General features: G+C 49.1%; 1 protein-coding gene across 1 annotated transcript in view; it reads left to right on the top strand.

Moving 5' to 3' along the window:
* The window catches only part of psda (pleckstrin and Sec7 domain containing a), a 48,641-nt gene that overhangs the window by 12,392 nt on the left and 18,375 nt on the right, over window positions 1-17,874 (top strand). Inside the window, exons 3-7 of the mRNA XM_026189008.1 lie at window positions 221-323; window positions 2,299-2,573; window positions 2,651-2,919; window positions 3,787-4,021; window positions 4,098-4,357. Coding sequence (XP_026044793.1) covers window positions 221-323; window positions 2,299-2,573; window positions 2,651-2,919; window positions 3,787-4,021; window positions 4,098-4,357 — 1,142 coding nt within the window. The remainder of the gene's footprint in view (window positions 1-220; window positions 324-2,298; window positions 2,574-2,650; window positions 2,920-3,786; window positions 4,022-4,097; window positions 4,358-17,874) is intronic.

The following is a 17,874-nucleotide window of genomic DNA, read 5'->3' as shown; positions in this document are numbered from 1 at the left end:
CACGTTTCCTCCCGCTGTGCTGAAACAGGACCGGCCTAACGTTTACATAATGATGATTTTTGCTTTAGACTGTCACAGCAATTAAAGCACAAAAGCTTCTGCACCAGCTCAAACTCTGCTTCTCTTTAATGTGTCAGCGAACGGCACGTATCCAACGCACCGCTGCTTCCTTCCCGTGTTTATAAACACATGTAAACATGCTACTTCCTGTCCGTTTCAGTCAGACGTCGGATCAGCAACAGCTCTGTCCTCCAGGTCGCAGAAGATCGCCCAGGCCAAGTGGGAGTTCCTGTTCGGAAGCCAGAAGAGCCGCTGCAGTAAAGGTGCTGTAGGCAGTTCCTACATGACCTTTGACCTCAGGTCCTACACCGTGGACCAAATCCGCATAAACTCTATCAGAAAGAAGCCGCTTCTGTCCATGTTGGGTCCAGACTCTGTTTCTCAGTATGGACGTGTTTATGTCAGCAGACACACATTATTATAAACTCTAACATCTGTAAATGTCAGATTAATTTTATTGCGTCCAGTCGTAGGACGACACACGACGCTCCACCAATGCATTCTTAGATTTCAATAATTCACTCAGTCAGCTAATTTCATGTCTCAGTTTCTCAGAGTGTAAACTGGAATATTAAACAGGTGGGAGCATGAGCACTGACACCTGGACGGGTTAAAACAGTAGTGTTGTTGGAGGTCACCTGCTGAGTGACGGTGTTGGTGGGCTTTCTGAAGCAGGCGGGGCGTCTGCAGGTAAATACCAGTGTTGATGGCGGCTCTTTACTAATGACTGTTTATGAAGCGCAGACGTGTGCAGCAGGTGTGTGTTTCTGGCATCACACTGTAAATGTTACAGCATATATAATTTAACAGCAGCCCTTAAGTGAAGCCACACCCACCTCTTCGTAGATACCACAGCAGGTAAATACGACCTTACAGGCTTTGTGTTCTTCCAACCGTCTGACAGCACTGATGCTGGGACTGCTCGTAGTGGTGCAGCAGCAGCAACAGTGTGCTGATGACCCGGAGTCTGTTTGCAGCAGGTTAAAGGGCCGTTCTGTCTTTTCTCTGCTGCTGTGGAGTAAACACGGAGCTCCCGGAGTTCCCAGCGTCTTCTAAGCCAATTAGCCGAAGCTGCAGCTTAACGTAAGCTCAGAGGGGTTTTACAGAGAGTACAACTGTGCTCACAGGTGCTGCTACACATCACCGCTTCCTGTTCTGTACGTTCTCACTTAAAACCGGGCGTCAGCCCTAAACGACACAGAACCGAGTCTTAAAGTTTGCGCTGGCGTGCTCTGAGCTGCAGCTCCGATCGTGTCGGTGTAACTCTGAGCTCCAACAGGTCGTTGTAGACAGTTTGATATTGATAAAGTCAAGTCTCAACATGGAACACAGCTTATCTGGAGTCCTTCTGTGTATAAACTGATCTAATTTGTTTGCACTCGTACGTTTCTGTAGTGAAATATCAGAAACGGGTCCAAATCCAGGGTTTTAGTGCTGGTTCCTCTGTGTTAAACTTTATTCACACCATGATCCATCAAAGTTTCACGAGGATATCTGCTGGACTCAAACAGCTTATCCTTCACCACCGATCGAGGAGCGCAGGAGCAACCCTGGGTTTTTTAACCATTACAGCCATCCAACAGGCGCATCATTAGGAACAGCTACTTTTAACACTACTGATATTTACTCTGGACTCTGAGTTAACTTCAATAATTACTTCCTCCAAACCATCAACGTGTCTTTTAGACCCCATTCCTACAAAGCTGCTCAAAGACGTCCTGCCATTAATTAATGCTTCAGCCTTAAATACCAACCTATCTCTAATAATCAGCTATGTACCACAGGCCTTCAAGCTGGCTGCAGTTACACCTTTACTCAAAAAGCATCTCTAGACCCAGCAGTCTTAGCTAATTACAGGCCAATCTCCAACCAGATCTCTGCCTCTTTTAAACAGCATGTCTGTATCCTGTAACCAGGTTGAGTTGAGCAAAGGACGACCGGATGCAGAACCTCGTTCTGAGGTTACATCCAGTTAAAACGCCGTTTTTCCTGCCCGCTGTCGCTAAGTGTTTGCTCACATGGCGTTGTTGATTGTTGGGGTTTCTCTGTGTTATTGCAGGTCAGTACTTTGCAATATGAACACCTTGAAGTTGCCTCTAAGATTTGGTAATAAACTAGAATTGGATAAAAATAACAGAAAACTGGGGACCAATCAGAGTTTAGCTTCAACACTTCGTAGGACCTGTTTTGTGCTCTTTGACACTTGGCGTTATGAACATCTGCTTTTTCCTCCCGTAGACGCTCCGTCCACGACGCCTCCGACCAGCAGCTCGCCCAGTCCCACCCCACCCTCTTCCCTCCATCTGAAACCAGCCAATCAGAGGAGGGGGCGGGAAACCGAGGGACAAAAGCTGTCTCATCACGAGGTCCAGCAGATCGAGGTGGAACTGGTGACCGCCGACCCTCGAGGCTCCTCCCCCAAGACTGGCATCATCCGGCGAACCCTCAAATACTCGGAGACGGACCTGGACGCCGTGCCTCTGCGCTGCTACCGTGAGACCGACCTGGACGAGGTGCGTGCGCCTCCACCTGTTTGCATCTCACCTGGTTCCTTTTAAAATACGTTATCATCATCTCTCGTATGGTGTAGGTAATGCGGGCGGAGGCAGCCGAGGAGGCGGACTCGGCCTTCGGGAGTAACCGCAGTGTCCTCGGAAACTCCAATTTTAACCCCGCTGACCCCTCCCCAAAATCTCGCCCAGGTGGAAGGAAGGAGGTTGATGGGGAGGAGGAGGAAGACGAGGAAGATGAGGAAGAAGGAGGAGTGGTGAGCTGGGCCAGCGTCAGGATGCAGGGAGACCGACAGAGACAGAAAGCCATGAAGGAGGAGGAGGAGGTGCTCAGCCTGCTGCTGAAGGGGTGAGAGGGCGAGGAAAGGGGCTGCGGGGGAGGGGGGGTGAGCTTTAGTGAAGCAGCTTGTTTCATAGTCGAGCTGTTAGAGTAACTGATTACTCAAAGACTTGGCGATGTAAGCTCAGATTGTTGTTTTCAGGCTTGTTTGCATCGAGCTCATTTACACCACAAACCCTCGAAGCTTTACTGAACTCTGCTTTTCTCTCTTCTGCAGCCGCTGCATCGCTTTTACTCCAGTCTGCTGTCTGTTTGCACACGGCTGCATTTACCTGTACAAATATGCACGTTTTCTGTTTATTGGCTGCGTTATAAACTTTATAAACTACGACTTTCATCAGGGTTTCTGCTCATGTTCAAAGCTCCGCCCTGCCTGCGTGAATAATCACACGAGACGCTGCTACACAGAAATGAAGGATTTATTATCCGACAACCACAAAAGTTGTGTTCAGCTGTAAATCCTGGAAGAAGCTTTTCTCCTGTCAGATTAAACATAACAGTAAAGTCCTGACTTCCTGTATCTTACTTTTCTGGCCTATGACAGGCCACGTTTTAAAATGTCACGCAGTGGGCCGTTTCTGGCCCGCAGGCCGTCTATTTGACCCCCCTGCTTTATATTCAGAGCTGCAGCTGAGGAAGAAGGGCTGCCTGTGTAGGAGGCAGTCGTCTCTCCTGCTTCTTTCATCCTCTTTAACGCACATGCGTGTAAACTGAGAGGCCGTGTGCAGGCTTTTCCTCCTCAGATTCCTCCCGCTCGGCTTTTTAAACTTTTCTTTGATCCCAGTTGGGTCTGATGAGGAGACTCGGCGTGAGCGTCTGAAAGCCAGGATTAAACACGCAGTCAGGCTTTAACACGGTTTAACTCTTCTTCCTCAGGTCGCCCGAGTCCTCCGACAGCCACGGGGGCCTCAAGTCTCCGATCTCCATCGGCAGCCCCCGCCGACCTTCCGACAGCAACCTGGACTCCTTCAGCCGCCACTTCGAGAGCATCATGGAGTCCCACCGGGCCAAGGGCACGTCGTACAGCAGCCTGGACAGCGTGGACCTGCTGACCTCGGGATCCACATCCGTATTCACCTTCGACCTCCCCACCCTCACGCCAGAGATCCAGGTAGGACGCAGAAAGGAGGCGGGTCGCGGCTTCCTGTGCGCAGCAGGACATAACGCTGTCTCGTCTGTGTGTTCAGAGTCAGATCTGCGAGAGCGCCAAGCAGATTATCGAGCTCAGCTTCGCCCCGCTGGCCCGTCCGGACCCGTCCGCCGCCTCTGAAACGTCTCGCTCCGAACTTGCACTCTGCGCCTCGGGGGCGGGGCTCCGAGGAGGCTCCAAGGACGACGGCGGCCCTCCGGTCAGGTCCAAGTCGGAGAGAGAGTCGTGGCGTCGCTCCATCCTCAAAGACGGCTTCAGGAAGGCGAGCTCGACACCAGCGCTCCACAGCAGCATCAGGTGAGTCGGAGCGCTCGCTCGTTCTGCGGCCGACCAGACGAGGAGACGAGCTCCTGGTTAGTGTCAGTGTGTGTGTGTGTGTGTGTGTGTGTGTGTGTGTGTGTGTGTGTGTGTGTGTGTGTGTGTGTGTGTGTGTGTGTGTGTGTGTGTTGTAGCACTTTCTGGATGCTGTGCAAACGTGATCTGCAGATTAAAGTGATGAGAGCTGAAAACTGCTGCAGGGACTCAGATCAGCCACAAGGTGGCAGCACAGCTCTGTGTGTGTGTGTGTGTGTGTGTGTGTGTGTGTGTGTGTGTGTGTGTGTGTGTGTGTGTGTGTGTGTGTGTCATACAGATGGAGAGTGCAGACATTTGCTCGGCTCTGTTTGGCGCTTTGCTGAGTCGGGACATTTTTCCGTTTCTTTTTTTAACCCTCTGGCTCTGCAGCTGTTTTTAACCTCGTTTTATTTTCCTCCAGTTAATCCTCAGATTAAAAGCCTAAAAAACCAGCAGCAGCTTTCAGCCTCGTTCACCTCACGCACTTCACTTAATGAGGCACGAGGTGAGCTGAACTAAACTATGAATTTAAGTTTGATGGTTGAGAAATAGTCGATTTGTGTTATTGGCGGCTCGTGTTTCTGTGTTGAACCTCGGCTCAGCTTCGTACAAACATCATGAAACCGTCATTTTAAAGTCGTGTAACAGCCATCTGAGCAGCTGGAAACACTTTTCAGGCTTTTTGCATTAAATTTCTTAAGTTTCAGTTTGTTTTATATGAATTTTCACAGTCAGACGTATGAGGTCACAAAATAAGAAATATTGAGACAGAGACAGTAAATATCACCAAACATGAGGGACATCAAATGTTTCATTAAATAAACAAAAATCCCCAAACGTCTCACGCACCACCGCCCTGAGATCATGCTAAATCAGCTGAAAAATCATCCTCTCGATAAAGCTCGCTGCAGAGCGAGCTCACAGCTCGATAGCAACAAAGAAACAGGAAGTCAGTGGCTATTTTGTGATATTATTAAAGGATAACGTGTGGCGTGATTGCTCAGGTCACCTGACAGCAGCGGCTCGACTCAGCGCTGCAGCTGCTTTTCCTCTGGTTGCTGCTGCCTGCAGGGGTGATGGTTGAACTTCTGTCCATGCAGCATGCAACACGCACAGCTCGACCCGACTGAGTCGCAGGCTGACTGCAGGCTGCTCCCACAGGACGATGAGCGACACGTTTCCACGGCGCTCTCCTTTGCTCCGTGCTCTGCGTGGAGAACAAAGATGGCGTATTTGATGCTCGCCGAGCGGTTTTGGTTGCACATCCTCTCGTGCTCCACTTCCAGCTTTATACGGTTACTTTCCTTTAAACCAAACCACGGCGGTCACATGACGCGGGTCCCATCAGCTGATGGAGTGTGGTCAGCTGAAGCGTGTCCCGCTGCATCCATTGTGTTGCAGCAGTGCATCCCTCTAAACCAGTTCAGCACTTGATGCATTAAACTCATCCTGACAGCTGATGTTTCATTTGTTTATCAGGATGATTAATAAGGCAAAAACAAACAGATTTGATTAGACCAGCATCACCTGCCTCCACCACCTCCTGTCCCAGCATGCTTCTCTGTTACACCGCCTCTCTGCGTGTCCTCCTTCACTGCTCCCTCTTCTCCTCCCTCCTCCCTCCTCTGCACATGCTCAGACAGTCTCAGCCTCTGTGGCTCTGAGCGGTCTGAACATCTGAACACCTTCATCTTTAAACCTTCTCGTTCTCTCTTTGTCTCGCTTCCACCGACTTTCCTTCATCTTCTCTCCAGAGCACGCCTCCACCTCTCCAGGCTCTCCTCCGCCCGCTCTCGCTGCAGATCGCAGTGTTGTCTGCAGACTCCTGCCTGACGTCACCTGTCAGTCTGTTCGTCAGCGCTGCAGACAGGAAGGAGCTCAGAGCAGATCCCTGATGTAATCCCACCCCCACCTGTCACTCCTGCTCCACACCTCGGTCCTCGTGTCCTGCACCACCCTCACGTACTTCCTCTCTCTGCAGCCAATCATCTGCTTCCTCCTGACTTTAAACATCACATGTTACCGTCACGTTTGCTTTAATTACAACTTACCAAAATACAACATCTGACTGTTGCCGTGTCCGTACCCGCATCGTTGCAGCTCACTCTAATTTTGCAGATTTCCTGCAGATCTTCACAGTTTCACACGTTCACCTGCTTTGGGCTGCTTGAACCACTCATTTTACTTTTTAACAAATGATAAAACATTTCATTTCCTGCTCAGTTTATTTTGACTAAGCGTCATTTGCAGTTGCTGTTTGTGTTGGCTGCAGCACGGCTGTTAAATTGAACCGTTAGTTCTATTTTTCTCCAGATTAGTTGAGCTAATCTGCCCACGTGCAGCTCGGCTCCTGAAGGATTACGACCTGGAGCGTTTGTATTCCTGCTCGGGCTCCAGCGGAGTGCAGGATAACAGCATTCAGGTGGAAATGAGCAGAATATGGATTTAAATTCTGGGGCGGGATAAAATCGGGTAGCTCGCTCCCGCCCGTTGTTGGCTTCAGCGGAAGAATTCGTACGTTTTCTTGCTTTCGTGTTGTTGAAACGTCGCTCTGCTCACGAACACGTTCAAACATCTGAGGAGTAAAAATGGAAACAGCCGGCCTGCTGCTGGGAGCTTTCCCAGCACGAGCTGGAGGAGCTCGCCGTTTTCCTTCTTGGCCTCGCGCCACGGCTTCTGCTGGGTGTGGACGAATTCAGACGCAGTCAAAAACTTTATTGTTCTCAGCAGAAACTCACATCGCGCTGCAGCGAGCGAGGAATTCAGACTTGGACATGAAAACAGGATCACGGCCGAAGCTTCGTATCCTTGTCCCCGCTCATCGAGTCCAGGCGCCTTCACGCTCACATGCGCGAAGGACCTCTGTGCGTCGTATCCTAAGAGGACATGATGCATTCCAGCACTACAGCCCCCGCCCCCCTGCCCCCCGCCATAAATCTAATCCTAATCTGCAGCTTCAAACAGCCTCATGTGGGAGGTCTGTCCTCACAGGGATAGGTGTAAAAACACACACACACACACACACACACACACACACACACACACACACACACACACATCAGCCTATAGATGGAAATTCCAGATGGGTTCAGGAAGGGTGGAAGTAAAGACCTCCCACTCCTGTCTGAAAACTAGAAACAGTCTGAAATGTTTTCAGTAAAGCCTCCTCCTCCTCCTCCTCCTCCTCCTCGATGTCATTCATGTGGATGTTTTCCATCTGTTGTCTGTGTGTTCAGACCTTTGACCTCTGACCTGCTTCCCCTCGGTTCGTGGTGATGCTTCTGCCGTGGAGCTACGTCCCTTGCTGTTACTGTGAGCTGAAACACATTCGTGTGCGGCTGTAAATACTCTGAGTTGTGTGTCTTCAGATGGATTCTGATAACCGTGGTGCAGAGCGGCGGCTGCACGCTCTTTTCAACGACTCTACGATCAACTTTCAGCTGGAAGGTTTAAAGATGTGATGTGGGTCGAGCGCAGCAGCAGGCTGTGCACAGATGTAGCCTCACAGTGTGACCTGCTGTTTAAACACTTCCACCAATCAGAGCCGTCGCTGTTTCGGTTTGTGTGCAGTGTAGTCGTGTTTCTGCGACGTTGTGAATAAAACGCACTTTAGTTGAAGCGAGGCTGACGTGGTGCAGACGAGTGATGGTTACAGGGTCGTGGCTCATATTGAAGATGTGTGAGCAGCGTTTGGACGAGGTGTAGCTTCTGGCCCCGCCCCGCCGAGCTCTGCATGAGTGACACACACACTGTACCCCTGTATGTGTGTGTATATAAATGCTGTACTGAGTTCAGTTTAATGAGTAAATTCTGAATTTATCTTATTCATGTGAACATTAAAGACAAGTTGCTGCTCGCGCTCAGCTGGAATCCTCATGTTCCAAGTTTCTCCTTAAGCTTTCAGTCACGTTCATGCGGCGCCTCGATGAGGCTGAAGTTTATCGAGCCGCTGAAAACTTCCAGGATGGTGAGACGAGACAAAGAGAGGAAGAGGGGAAGGAGAGGACAGAGGGGGGAGGGCGAGGAGCCGAGGAGGAGGAGGGGCATCCTGGGTCAAATGGGGGAGGAAGCGCATACCTCCTTCCCCTCAGTGCTGGAAAATAAGCCAGCTGATGGACGAGAGAGGCAGCACGAGGAGACGGGCCAGCGGAGAGGAGAAAGAGGGAAAGTTGTGAAGAGGAGCCGCGCCGAGGTTTCAAAAGTGTGGAAGAAAGAAGAGGAGGACTGGAAGCAGACGGATCAGAGAGGAGGCGCTGCTGCTGGAGGATTTCCTTACCGAGGCGCCGAATGAAGGGGAGAACTGGGAGCAGATGATGTCATAGCTTAATGATGTCATCAGATTAACGTGTGGGTGACGTCGCTCCGTTTCCCTCGACAACAGCTCGGCGTGGTTCGGAGGCGTCGATGTGGATGTTGTTTGATCGACGGCTGCTCTCTCACAGGCTCTGTGTGAGAGTGGGCGGGGCCGTGTCGTAATGGCGAGATACATCCTGTGCTGGGGGGGCGGGGCTCTGGAGGACAGGTACATGTATGCCTCGCCCTACCCGGCTGTGTACAGGTGAGGTTAAAGCTTCCTGTGTCTGAAACATGAGATCAGTGATGTCATTGATCTGTAAACATGTCAGCAGGGAATTTATCCTTTTAAATTTATTATTTATTAATTTGTTATTGACAAAAATGACAAAGTTAAATGTTGTCAGCAGGAAACAACACCACAGCATAAGGTCAAAGAGATGATCTGTTCTGGTGTGTGATTGGTCTCCGGCTGTTTTTGAGTGATGCTGAGGTTTAAAACCAGTGCGTGCAGATGCCAAACCCTGCAGTTCCTCTACCGTCCAGCAGGGGCAGCAGCGAGTCAGTCCCCACGGACTCCCATGTTAAAACTGGTACACGAACTGTTATTGGCTCTGTAGATAACAATGGCTCGCATTATTAGGGGCGTGGCCTCTTTGAGCTGCTAGGTGTCTGCTAGCTTCACCTGAGCTGGAGGTGTTTGCGGAGTGCACAGTGAGATGTGAGGATTTGATTTGGATGTTGCTAATTCGCAGACGTCCGTGTCTGAGCGAAGCTCCCATACAGTCTGTGGCTGCTAGCGTCCGTCTACCAGAAGCTTCATATCGCCCGTCTTTCACATAAACACAGATTTATTCTAGCGTCGCAAACGAAAACACCGGCAGCGCTGCAGAAATGGCCGTATCCCTGAGCCTGCTTCTTCCTGTCAGTTTTTCCTTCCTGCTGTCACCAAATGTGTGCTGATAGTCTGTTATTGCAGGTCTTTACCTCACTGTATAAAGCACCTTGAGGTGACTGCTGTTGTGATTTGAGCTACAGAAAAAAAGTGAACGAGAATCAGCTGAGTCTTGGGTCTTGTTGTGATTGGTGAACTGTTTTCATGAGTGGAAGTTGTTTCAAAGACGTCGTGAGCTGCAGTTTATCTGTAAAACCAACAGCGGCCTGTTAAAAATGTTCACTGAGGGTAAGCTCAGTCTGTCGATGACTTTCTGAACTTGTGCGGTTGTGCAGAGAGGGATCTGGGCTGGCCTGCTGTTAGACGCCCCTCAGTCCTGTCGCCGTCTCCCAGGACTTCAGCCTGTTCGTTTTTTTTGTTCCACTGATGCAACTCTGTGAAACGTCCCCACGCCGTCGCCGCGCGCTCTCCGCAGCAGTGTTTGTCAGTCGTTGCTGTGTGTCAGGGTACACGAGGAGAGGAAGGAGGCTGGGAGGAGACGCGTGCCGTCCGCCCGCCAGTTTTAACCTCTGCTCAGCCGTTACCGTGCAGCACGCCTTCCTCTGTATTTTCACTCGTTCTGATTCAGTTCTTTCATAATGTGGGCTGTTTGTTTGATTCACAGGAGATTTCACATATAAATAAAAAAGAGGCGGTGCGGGACTCGGGCGTCACGTACCGAGTTTACAGTACAGCTGCTGGTACCAGCCAGCCCAGCAGGAGGCGCTCTTAGGAAACCTGCCCGGTAACTGCAGGTCAGGCTGGAGCTTTACATTCAGTTACAAGTAAAACGACTGTTTAGCTACAGTGTTGCGTTGGGATTTGCTTCATGGCGCGCTGTTGTCCGTCAGTTTGGTTCAGCTGACGTGACAGATGAAGCTTTGATCTGAGCTCGAGTCACCTGTGGACGGATTGATTTTGGCCCAGCAGGAGAAGAATCCTTTCATTCCCACATTTATTTTATTGACTGAAACTTTCTGTGTGCCGTCCCGGCTAGAGCTGAACCGACAGTTTACTTTAACCTCGTGAGCAGCGGTCACCACCAAAGATGGCGCCGTGGATGTCCTGATGGTCGGACGCTGTGGTGGGCGGGGTTTTGGGGCACGTCCGGGCTGTGGCACCTCGGTCCTTGTTGCTGAACTGAAGTTTCTGAACTGAACTAAAGAGCGAGTGAGCTGTTGGCGACGGGGACACACGGCTGAGAAGCAAAGGGGTGTGTTTGATATGTGACGCATCATCGTGATGGTTTAAAACCAGTCAGCTGAGTCGCTTTAAGGACTTCAGGACATTTCTAACACGGACTCAGGCTCTCGTGCACCGTACGTTCAGTTTTTATTCGTGTTTCACTAAAATGTGTTTTCACATCTATTTTAACCTGGATGTTAAAACCCTAAAAACACTAAAACTGTGGATTTGACACAGTGTGGTTTTAGAAACTTCACATTATGGAACCAAAACAAACCGGTGTTTGTGTGATGTGCTGCACGCACTGACCATCAGCCAGTCTGATATATGAAAGCTTTGCAAACTGCGGCCCACTCTGCCGTTTGTGTGTGCAGGTTAAAGGCAGACCGTCCTTGGACTTTACAAAGTTTTCCTTCAATCAAAGAAACCTAAATGTTCACATTAAAAGTCACTCGGAGCGCTCAAAGGTTTATTCTAGTAAAGCTCTCATTCCTCAGATGTTGGTTTCAGTCACAAAAGCTAACTTGCAGCTCGTGCAGCCTCTCAGTGTTTTGTGTGAACTATGTAGGACACTGAGGCTTTTCCTGCAACACATCTTTTTAGGAGTCCCTTCCCGATGCTGTGAGTGCCTTTGGTCCAGTCTTCACAGCCTGGGTTTGAATTCGTGAGGGCGTGACCTTCACTCCTTTAACAGCCTGACGTGAGCCTCAGGTTTATCTCTCAGGGTGCTGATGGAGGAGTTCGTCGCATGTTTCTGGGCTTGCTTCGGTTTTCCTGTTAAACTGTGTGATCTGACTCAGCAGGAACTCTGCTCTGCTCTGAGGCTTCGCTCCGCATCGCTTCAAACAGACTCCATAATGAACCTTTCTGTGATTTTTACTGGGTCCAGACGTTCCTGCTGAATAAAAGTCCCTGCAGGCAGAGGATCTCCTCTGGAGTTTGCAGGAAGTTTGCTGTTTTAACTTTCCAGCTGAGCATCCATTATAGATCAAGCGCTGGATTCGTGGTGAGGCCTGAGCGGGACATGTGACGGCTGAGCTGTTTTTACCTCCGTCTGAGGAAAGCCTCACGCTTTCACTGAGGTGTCTCATCGTCCTCGGGTTACAGGACGACGTTTGGGTTTGTTTCAGACTGATTGAGGATAAAGTCTGGCACATGTTGCCATGGCAGTGTTTCCAAACCGGATCACTAAATCTGGACGGGTTTGATGACCACGTCTGGACGCGAGGCTAAGCTATTGGCTGTATGTTAGCATCGCTCAGACACAGATATCTGCTAATCAGTAACATCCAAATCAAATTTCACTGTGCAGCCCAACTGAAGCTCCGCCTCCTCACACAGTCTGTACAGTAGCCTCACAGCAGCCATATTATTGGTCACGTGATGTCATTAAAAAAGCTCCAACAGTATAAACACAATGCAGAGGTCCAGTTCAGGTGAAGCTAGCACACAGCTAGCAGCTACAGCTGCCTGTCAGTCAAAGAGGCCACGCCCCTGATGGTGCAAACTCGCTGGGCCGTTGTTACTACAGAGACGAGCAGTTTGTGTATCAGCCTGTAAACGTGTTTGTCTGTGGGGACTGACTCACTGCTGCCTCTGCTGGACACCAGAGGGACTGCAGTCTCCTTTTTAACGAGTAATCATATAATGCGCTCAGAAACATTTTGAGGACCGTAAACGTGCGTCATTCTGAACTGTGAACCAGTCGGTCTGTGAGCTGTTTGTAGACGCTTTCCATCGGCGCTGTTTTGGGGTCTGCATGTGGGCTTTGTTGACATGAACACAAACACTGATTAACAGCAGGCTAACTCTTTAAACCTGGGCTCCGAGAGCCTCATGTTCGTGTCGGCTGGCTGTCACTCAGCGCCTGTTTGTGGTTTGGTTGTTGTGGTGTGAGTCTGACTGACACGCCCTGGAAAATAACAGCGTTTCTGCCTTTCTCTGCATTCCTGCTTTCCTCCCGTCCGGCCTTTCGTTTTCGAGCTTTCTGTCTTGTTTTTTCGCTCTGCTGCTCGGTGACTCATTGTTCTAAGCCTCTCTGTCTCAGCTGGTGGATCAAACCAGTCTCAGCTCAGATGGGGGGAGCGCCAGGTGTCCAGATTGGGCCTGATGAAAAATGGAAATGGACGTTTTCAACAACAAGGATCTGGGCGTGCATCCTAATGCTGTCATCCATCTCCACCTGGTATGGAAACAGAGAATCTGCACGTCACAGGAGGTCATTTACATTTAAGTTCTCAAAGTTTTCAATATCCCCCTTCCTGCTGTAGTTCTTCTCTCTGATGTTTAGTTCAGTAAATTCATCATTTATTAGAGAACAGGACAACACAGAGAAACAGACCGCTGCTCTGTGCTTTAAGTGAAAGCTTTACAGCATCACAAATTAATAACAATTATTATCAGAGCTGCTGCTTTTCCATTAGAGAGGACTCACGGTTCTGATTTACAGGTCCAGTCTGTCATTTGTGAAACATGTTTAACAGAAACACCGAGTGCTGTGCACCTGATGCTCTAGTTATTAAAGCTAAAGCTTTAATGATGTGTTAATAAAAATAAAGGAGAGTACATTTTGAATCCATAACTATTACAGTATCATGATAATCCTGTAATACTGCTGTGACAGTCACAGGATGGATCAGTCACACTGAGTTTAAGAAGCATCAGCAATAAAATAACATCAACTCTGACATCATCAGTAGGGATGGGAATCGAAACCCGATCTCTTGTTGAGAACCGGTTCCCACTGTTTCAGTTCCTTGGAAGTGTTTGCCATTTTTGCAAACGATTCCCTTATCGATTCCAGTCGCCCCGAATGACGTCACCACGTTGTGGAGCGTCATTTACCTGGCAGGAAACATGGCGGCTCAAACGCTCAAAAGTTTGGTTATACTTTACGAGAACGGATGACAACAGGGCAACTTGCAATACTTGCAAAGTAGATATTTCATTTAAGGGAGGAAACACTACGAATATGCAAAAGCATTTGCTCACAAAACGATGACCTTAAATGAATGTCGTGTTTTTAATTCCAGACTCGTGAATCTCAACCCAGCACCAGCGGTAACGTTTGCACGTCCTCTCCCGTTAATGCGGCAGGTAAATAATCAACTAACATATTATGTTAGGGCGATCTGCCTTATTACAAACCTGCCATTACTGTGCATTTAGTGACCATGATGAGAGAGACAGAGTCTGGCTCAGATGCTGGCAGTTCTCGCTGCAGTCTACCGGTAGCGTCTCCTTTCAGGCCAGGATAGACGAATGTCACCGAGCAGTGACTCAGTTTGTGGTCAAAGGCTTGCAGCCGTTTGCCACAGCAGATGATTTTCGGTAAGTGAATGTGTTTAATTGTAGGCAGGGACAAGAGAGGATATAAAACAAAGTTCTAAGCTAATCGACCTTAGTGTTCTCCTTTTTTAAAAAGAATCGATAAAGAATCGAAAATGGAATCGTGAAAATCTTATCAGTACTCATCCCTACTCATCAGTGTAATCAAACCTTCGGCCATTTTTAATGAAACGCAGGCGTTCAAACGCTTTTCTCTCAAAATGAACGTGAGCTGATGACACATTGCGGTCATCGACGAGTTGAGGCTGCTGGATGCAGGCTGATGTGCGTCAGTAACGATGAGCCGCCGTAGCTGAACGAGGACGTTTGTTACTTCACAGCAGACGTGACGACAAACCCGAGCGTGTTCTTCCTGCTGACTCGAGACTCGGCTTTTGTAAAAGCAGCTGCGCTTTCTGTGAAGCGTGTTGGCGGCGGCAGAGCAGGCCGTCGTCTGCCTGCCGTTGACCTTGAACTCGGTCGGTGGAAGTGGGCGGAGCACTCAGAGATGCACTGAAAGAATTTCCTGGCGTCCTGTTGAGCGAGGTTCCCCGGCCGCTGGTTATTTCTGTCCGGGATGAGTGGGCTGCATCGGCGAGTGTGGGAGGGACTCGCCGACAGAAACATCCGGACTCACATTCCCTCCGTTCACCAGGAAATACTACTGATGCAGCTCTGAGTCTGAGGCGCTCGCAGTCCTGCCATTGGCTGTAACAGCAGCGCCCTGTAATCATGTACTCCTACATGATGTTTGAGTAATCAGAGTAAATGTCAAACAAAACAAACTGAAGCTGTAGGAAAAATAAAACATGTTGCAGTGATCCGGCGCAGCGAGCTGCCGCGGCGCAGCGAGCTGCCGCGGCGCAGCCCTGCGCTCTCCTCGTCGTGTCGGTTGTTTTATTGTATTTTCTGTTTTCTGGCCCGCGTCTGGTTTTGGTTCTGACTCGTGTGCTTCTGGTTATCGTGTTGCAGGGATCAGGCGGTGCTTTCTGTACCCGGCGGTGTTGTGTGGTCACGTTTTCTTATTCTGACCTTTTGTCTTTATTGAATGAGACGTGTTTTACTGTCGTGTTTATTTGGACGTTCAGTATGTTTTTCTGTTTTTAATATTAGAAGCTCTTCCTGTAATGTGTCGTGCTCCAGGAGATTCGATTGCACTTCAAGTGTTTTTCTGTTTTATTTCTGTGGTCGTGTAGCTGTGTAGTTGTGTTTCCTGTGGTTTGTCCCAGCTTTGTATTCGGCTGCATTTGGTGTGTTTTCTTTCTGGAGAGGCTCTCGGCGTCGTTGTGTTTCTCTGTAATCTCTGACAAACATGCCTTTGCTGCTTTCTGATCCATCATACTTACATGGATAACTGAATGAATTATTATGTTATGAGACAACCTTTAGTTGCCTGCAGGCCTGCTGACCGCCCGGTCCAGTAAAGGGAAGCTCATTAAGGGAAGTAGATGTAGTCCACACGGTGGTTTGACCACTTCCCACTTTCAGACTCTCATTCAAAACTCTGACTTCATTTCCTCTTCGTGCCTGAGGTTTTTTTTATGTTTTAAAAAGTGCGTTTATGTAAAGAGCAACTGCGAGCGAAGAACGGCCGATGGACAACGGACACATTCCCACGACGACGGCGGCAGATAGGTGCGTTAAATTAAAAGTATTCCTGCTCGGCTTGGTGACGTTTGCGCACACGAGGCCGTATCGATCCTTCAGGAGAGGCTGGTCGATGCAGCAGCAAACACTCGGGTTATAAATAGACTGCAGGCTGGAGAAGGAAACACAGCCGCACACGGCGCATTAACGTGTTTGCAGTTAGATGTGCCCCGTCTCTCACGTTCAAATGCTGACGCTGGCTGGGAGCATTTGCACTGAGCACTGGTTGAACTGGATGTTTGTGTGTTGGATGTTACTGAAGGAGGATATCAGGTGTTATCAAAGTGGACGGAGAGCGTCTCCTCAGTTTGAATGAATTCTGTATTTTTATCTCCAGAGTAACAGACAAGTACCTGCTCGAGTTTTCGCTCCACACCCAAAAAGAAGCTGATAAAAACAGAAACCGCTGCTCGCCGCCCGCCGCCACCTGTTTCCATAATTTATCACTTTTTTCAGGAATAACCTCTTCAGTGTCTCCGCCTACGTATGTAAAAGGAAGCTTTTCCCACTCTGTGACCTGCTAAATGTCACACCGCATTAGCTGCTAACAGTTCCTGTTTGCAGGGTAACCATGGCAACAGAAAGCAATCGCTGTATTCATGCTGATGCTCAAAATGTGACACGTGAGCGAGATGTGAGGTCACAAAGACACTGAGGTTCACGGAGTCATCGTCGCGCCTTCGCTCCGCGCTGACGGTTTCATGATCGATCTATAAATCCGTGTCCTGGAACATCCGCTGATCGTTTGTTGCTTCATTTTTATTTTCTGGTGCCTCTGAGAGCGTGATGTCACCCGTGATCGATTCCTCGCTGGCAAGCTTCTGCTCCCGGCTCCCTCGTGCCGGGTTGTGGCGTCCCTGATGTCATTCGGCTGCTCCCGACTCGACTCCTCCACGTTGGGTGCAGCCAGCGGTTCTGGAGCTCCTCCGTGAGCGGAGCCTCGCTCTAACAGAACCTGCGGCAGGTGGAGAGCTGGTTGGTGAGGTACGGCGAGCAGAGCCAGCTGCGAGCGCAGCCTCAGCAGACCCAGGCTGACCAGAGTGGGCTAGCTAGCCTTGCCTGGTGGGCTCGCACTCAAAGCTGTCTCTTCGAACTGGACTTCATAAGGACGTGTATCTCACATATCTAGCATTAGAAAGAAGCTCGTTCTCAGGCTGTATCTGCTCACTACACTCGTACTCTGACATCATACAGTATTGTTAAGCCTTCAGATACCGTTACCACACACACTCTGCTGCACACACACATTTATGGACTTTCTTAGACCAAACCTGTGAATCTTCATTAACAGCTGCCTTCTTCTGCTGATATGGTAATTCCTACTGTCACCTTCTTATTCCAGTTTTAAACTTCCTATAATAATTCAAAAATCTTCTATTATTAGTAACTCGATCCAATCTTAATGTTGTTAAACTTTCAGTCCGCTCTCTTGGGTCGATGATCACTAATACTGTCCTCTCCTGTCTCATCTCTTGTTCTGTTCCACCCTCTCTTAAAACTGCAACGATAACTCTCCGTCTCCGGACTATAAACTCTCTATTTGTAAATCACGTCTCAGAACTGCAGGCCCTTCATTATTACTTGGGCTTACTCTATTGTTACCTTGTTTAGTTTTATAGTTTTATTTGTTTATATGTTTTTATTTTGCTGTATAATCTAACACTGTCTTATTATTATTGTTATTGTATATGAAGGACACCATAAGTTTGATTTTCATAAAGTTTTGTTTTTAACTGAACATGATGCTGCCAGTTCTGAATAACTACAACTTCCTCTGGGATGTGAAACATCCAAACATCCAACCAAGCATCCATCCAAACAACCGAGCATCCATCCATCCACCGAACCGAGCATCCATCCAACTATCTGTCCAGCCAACCGAGCATCCAAACATCCAACCGAGCATCCATCCATCCATCCACCGAACCGAGCATCCATCCAACTATCTGTCCAGCCAACCGAACATCCAAACATCCAACCGAGCATCCATCCATCCAAACAACCAACCGAGCATCCATCCATCCATCCATCCACCGAACCGAGCATCCATCCAACTATCTGTCCAGCCAACCGAACATCCAAACAACCAAGCATC

The sequence above is a fragment of the Astatotilapia calliptera genome, chromosome 13 (genome assembly GCF_900246225.1).
Source record: "Astatotilapia calliptera chromosome 13, fAstCal1.2, whole genome shotgun sequence".
In the NCBI taxonomy this organism is placed as follows: Eukaryota; Metazoa; Chordata; class Actinopteri; order Cichliformes; family Cichlidae; genus Astatotilapia; species Astatotilapia calliptera.
This window is presented reverse-complemented; position numbering and strand designations above follow the sequence as displayed.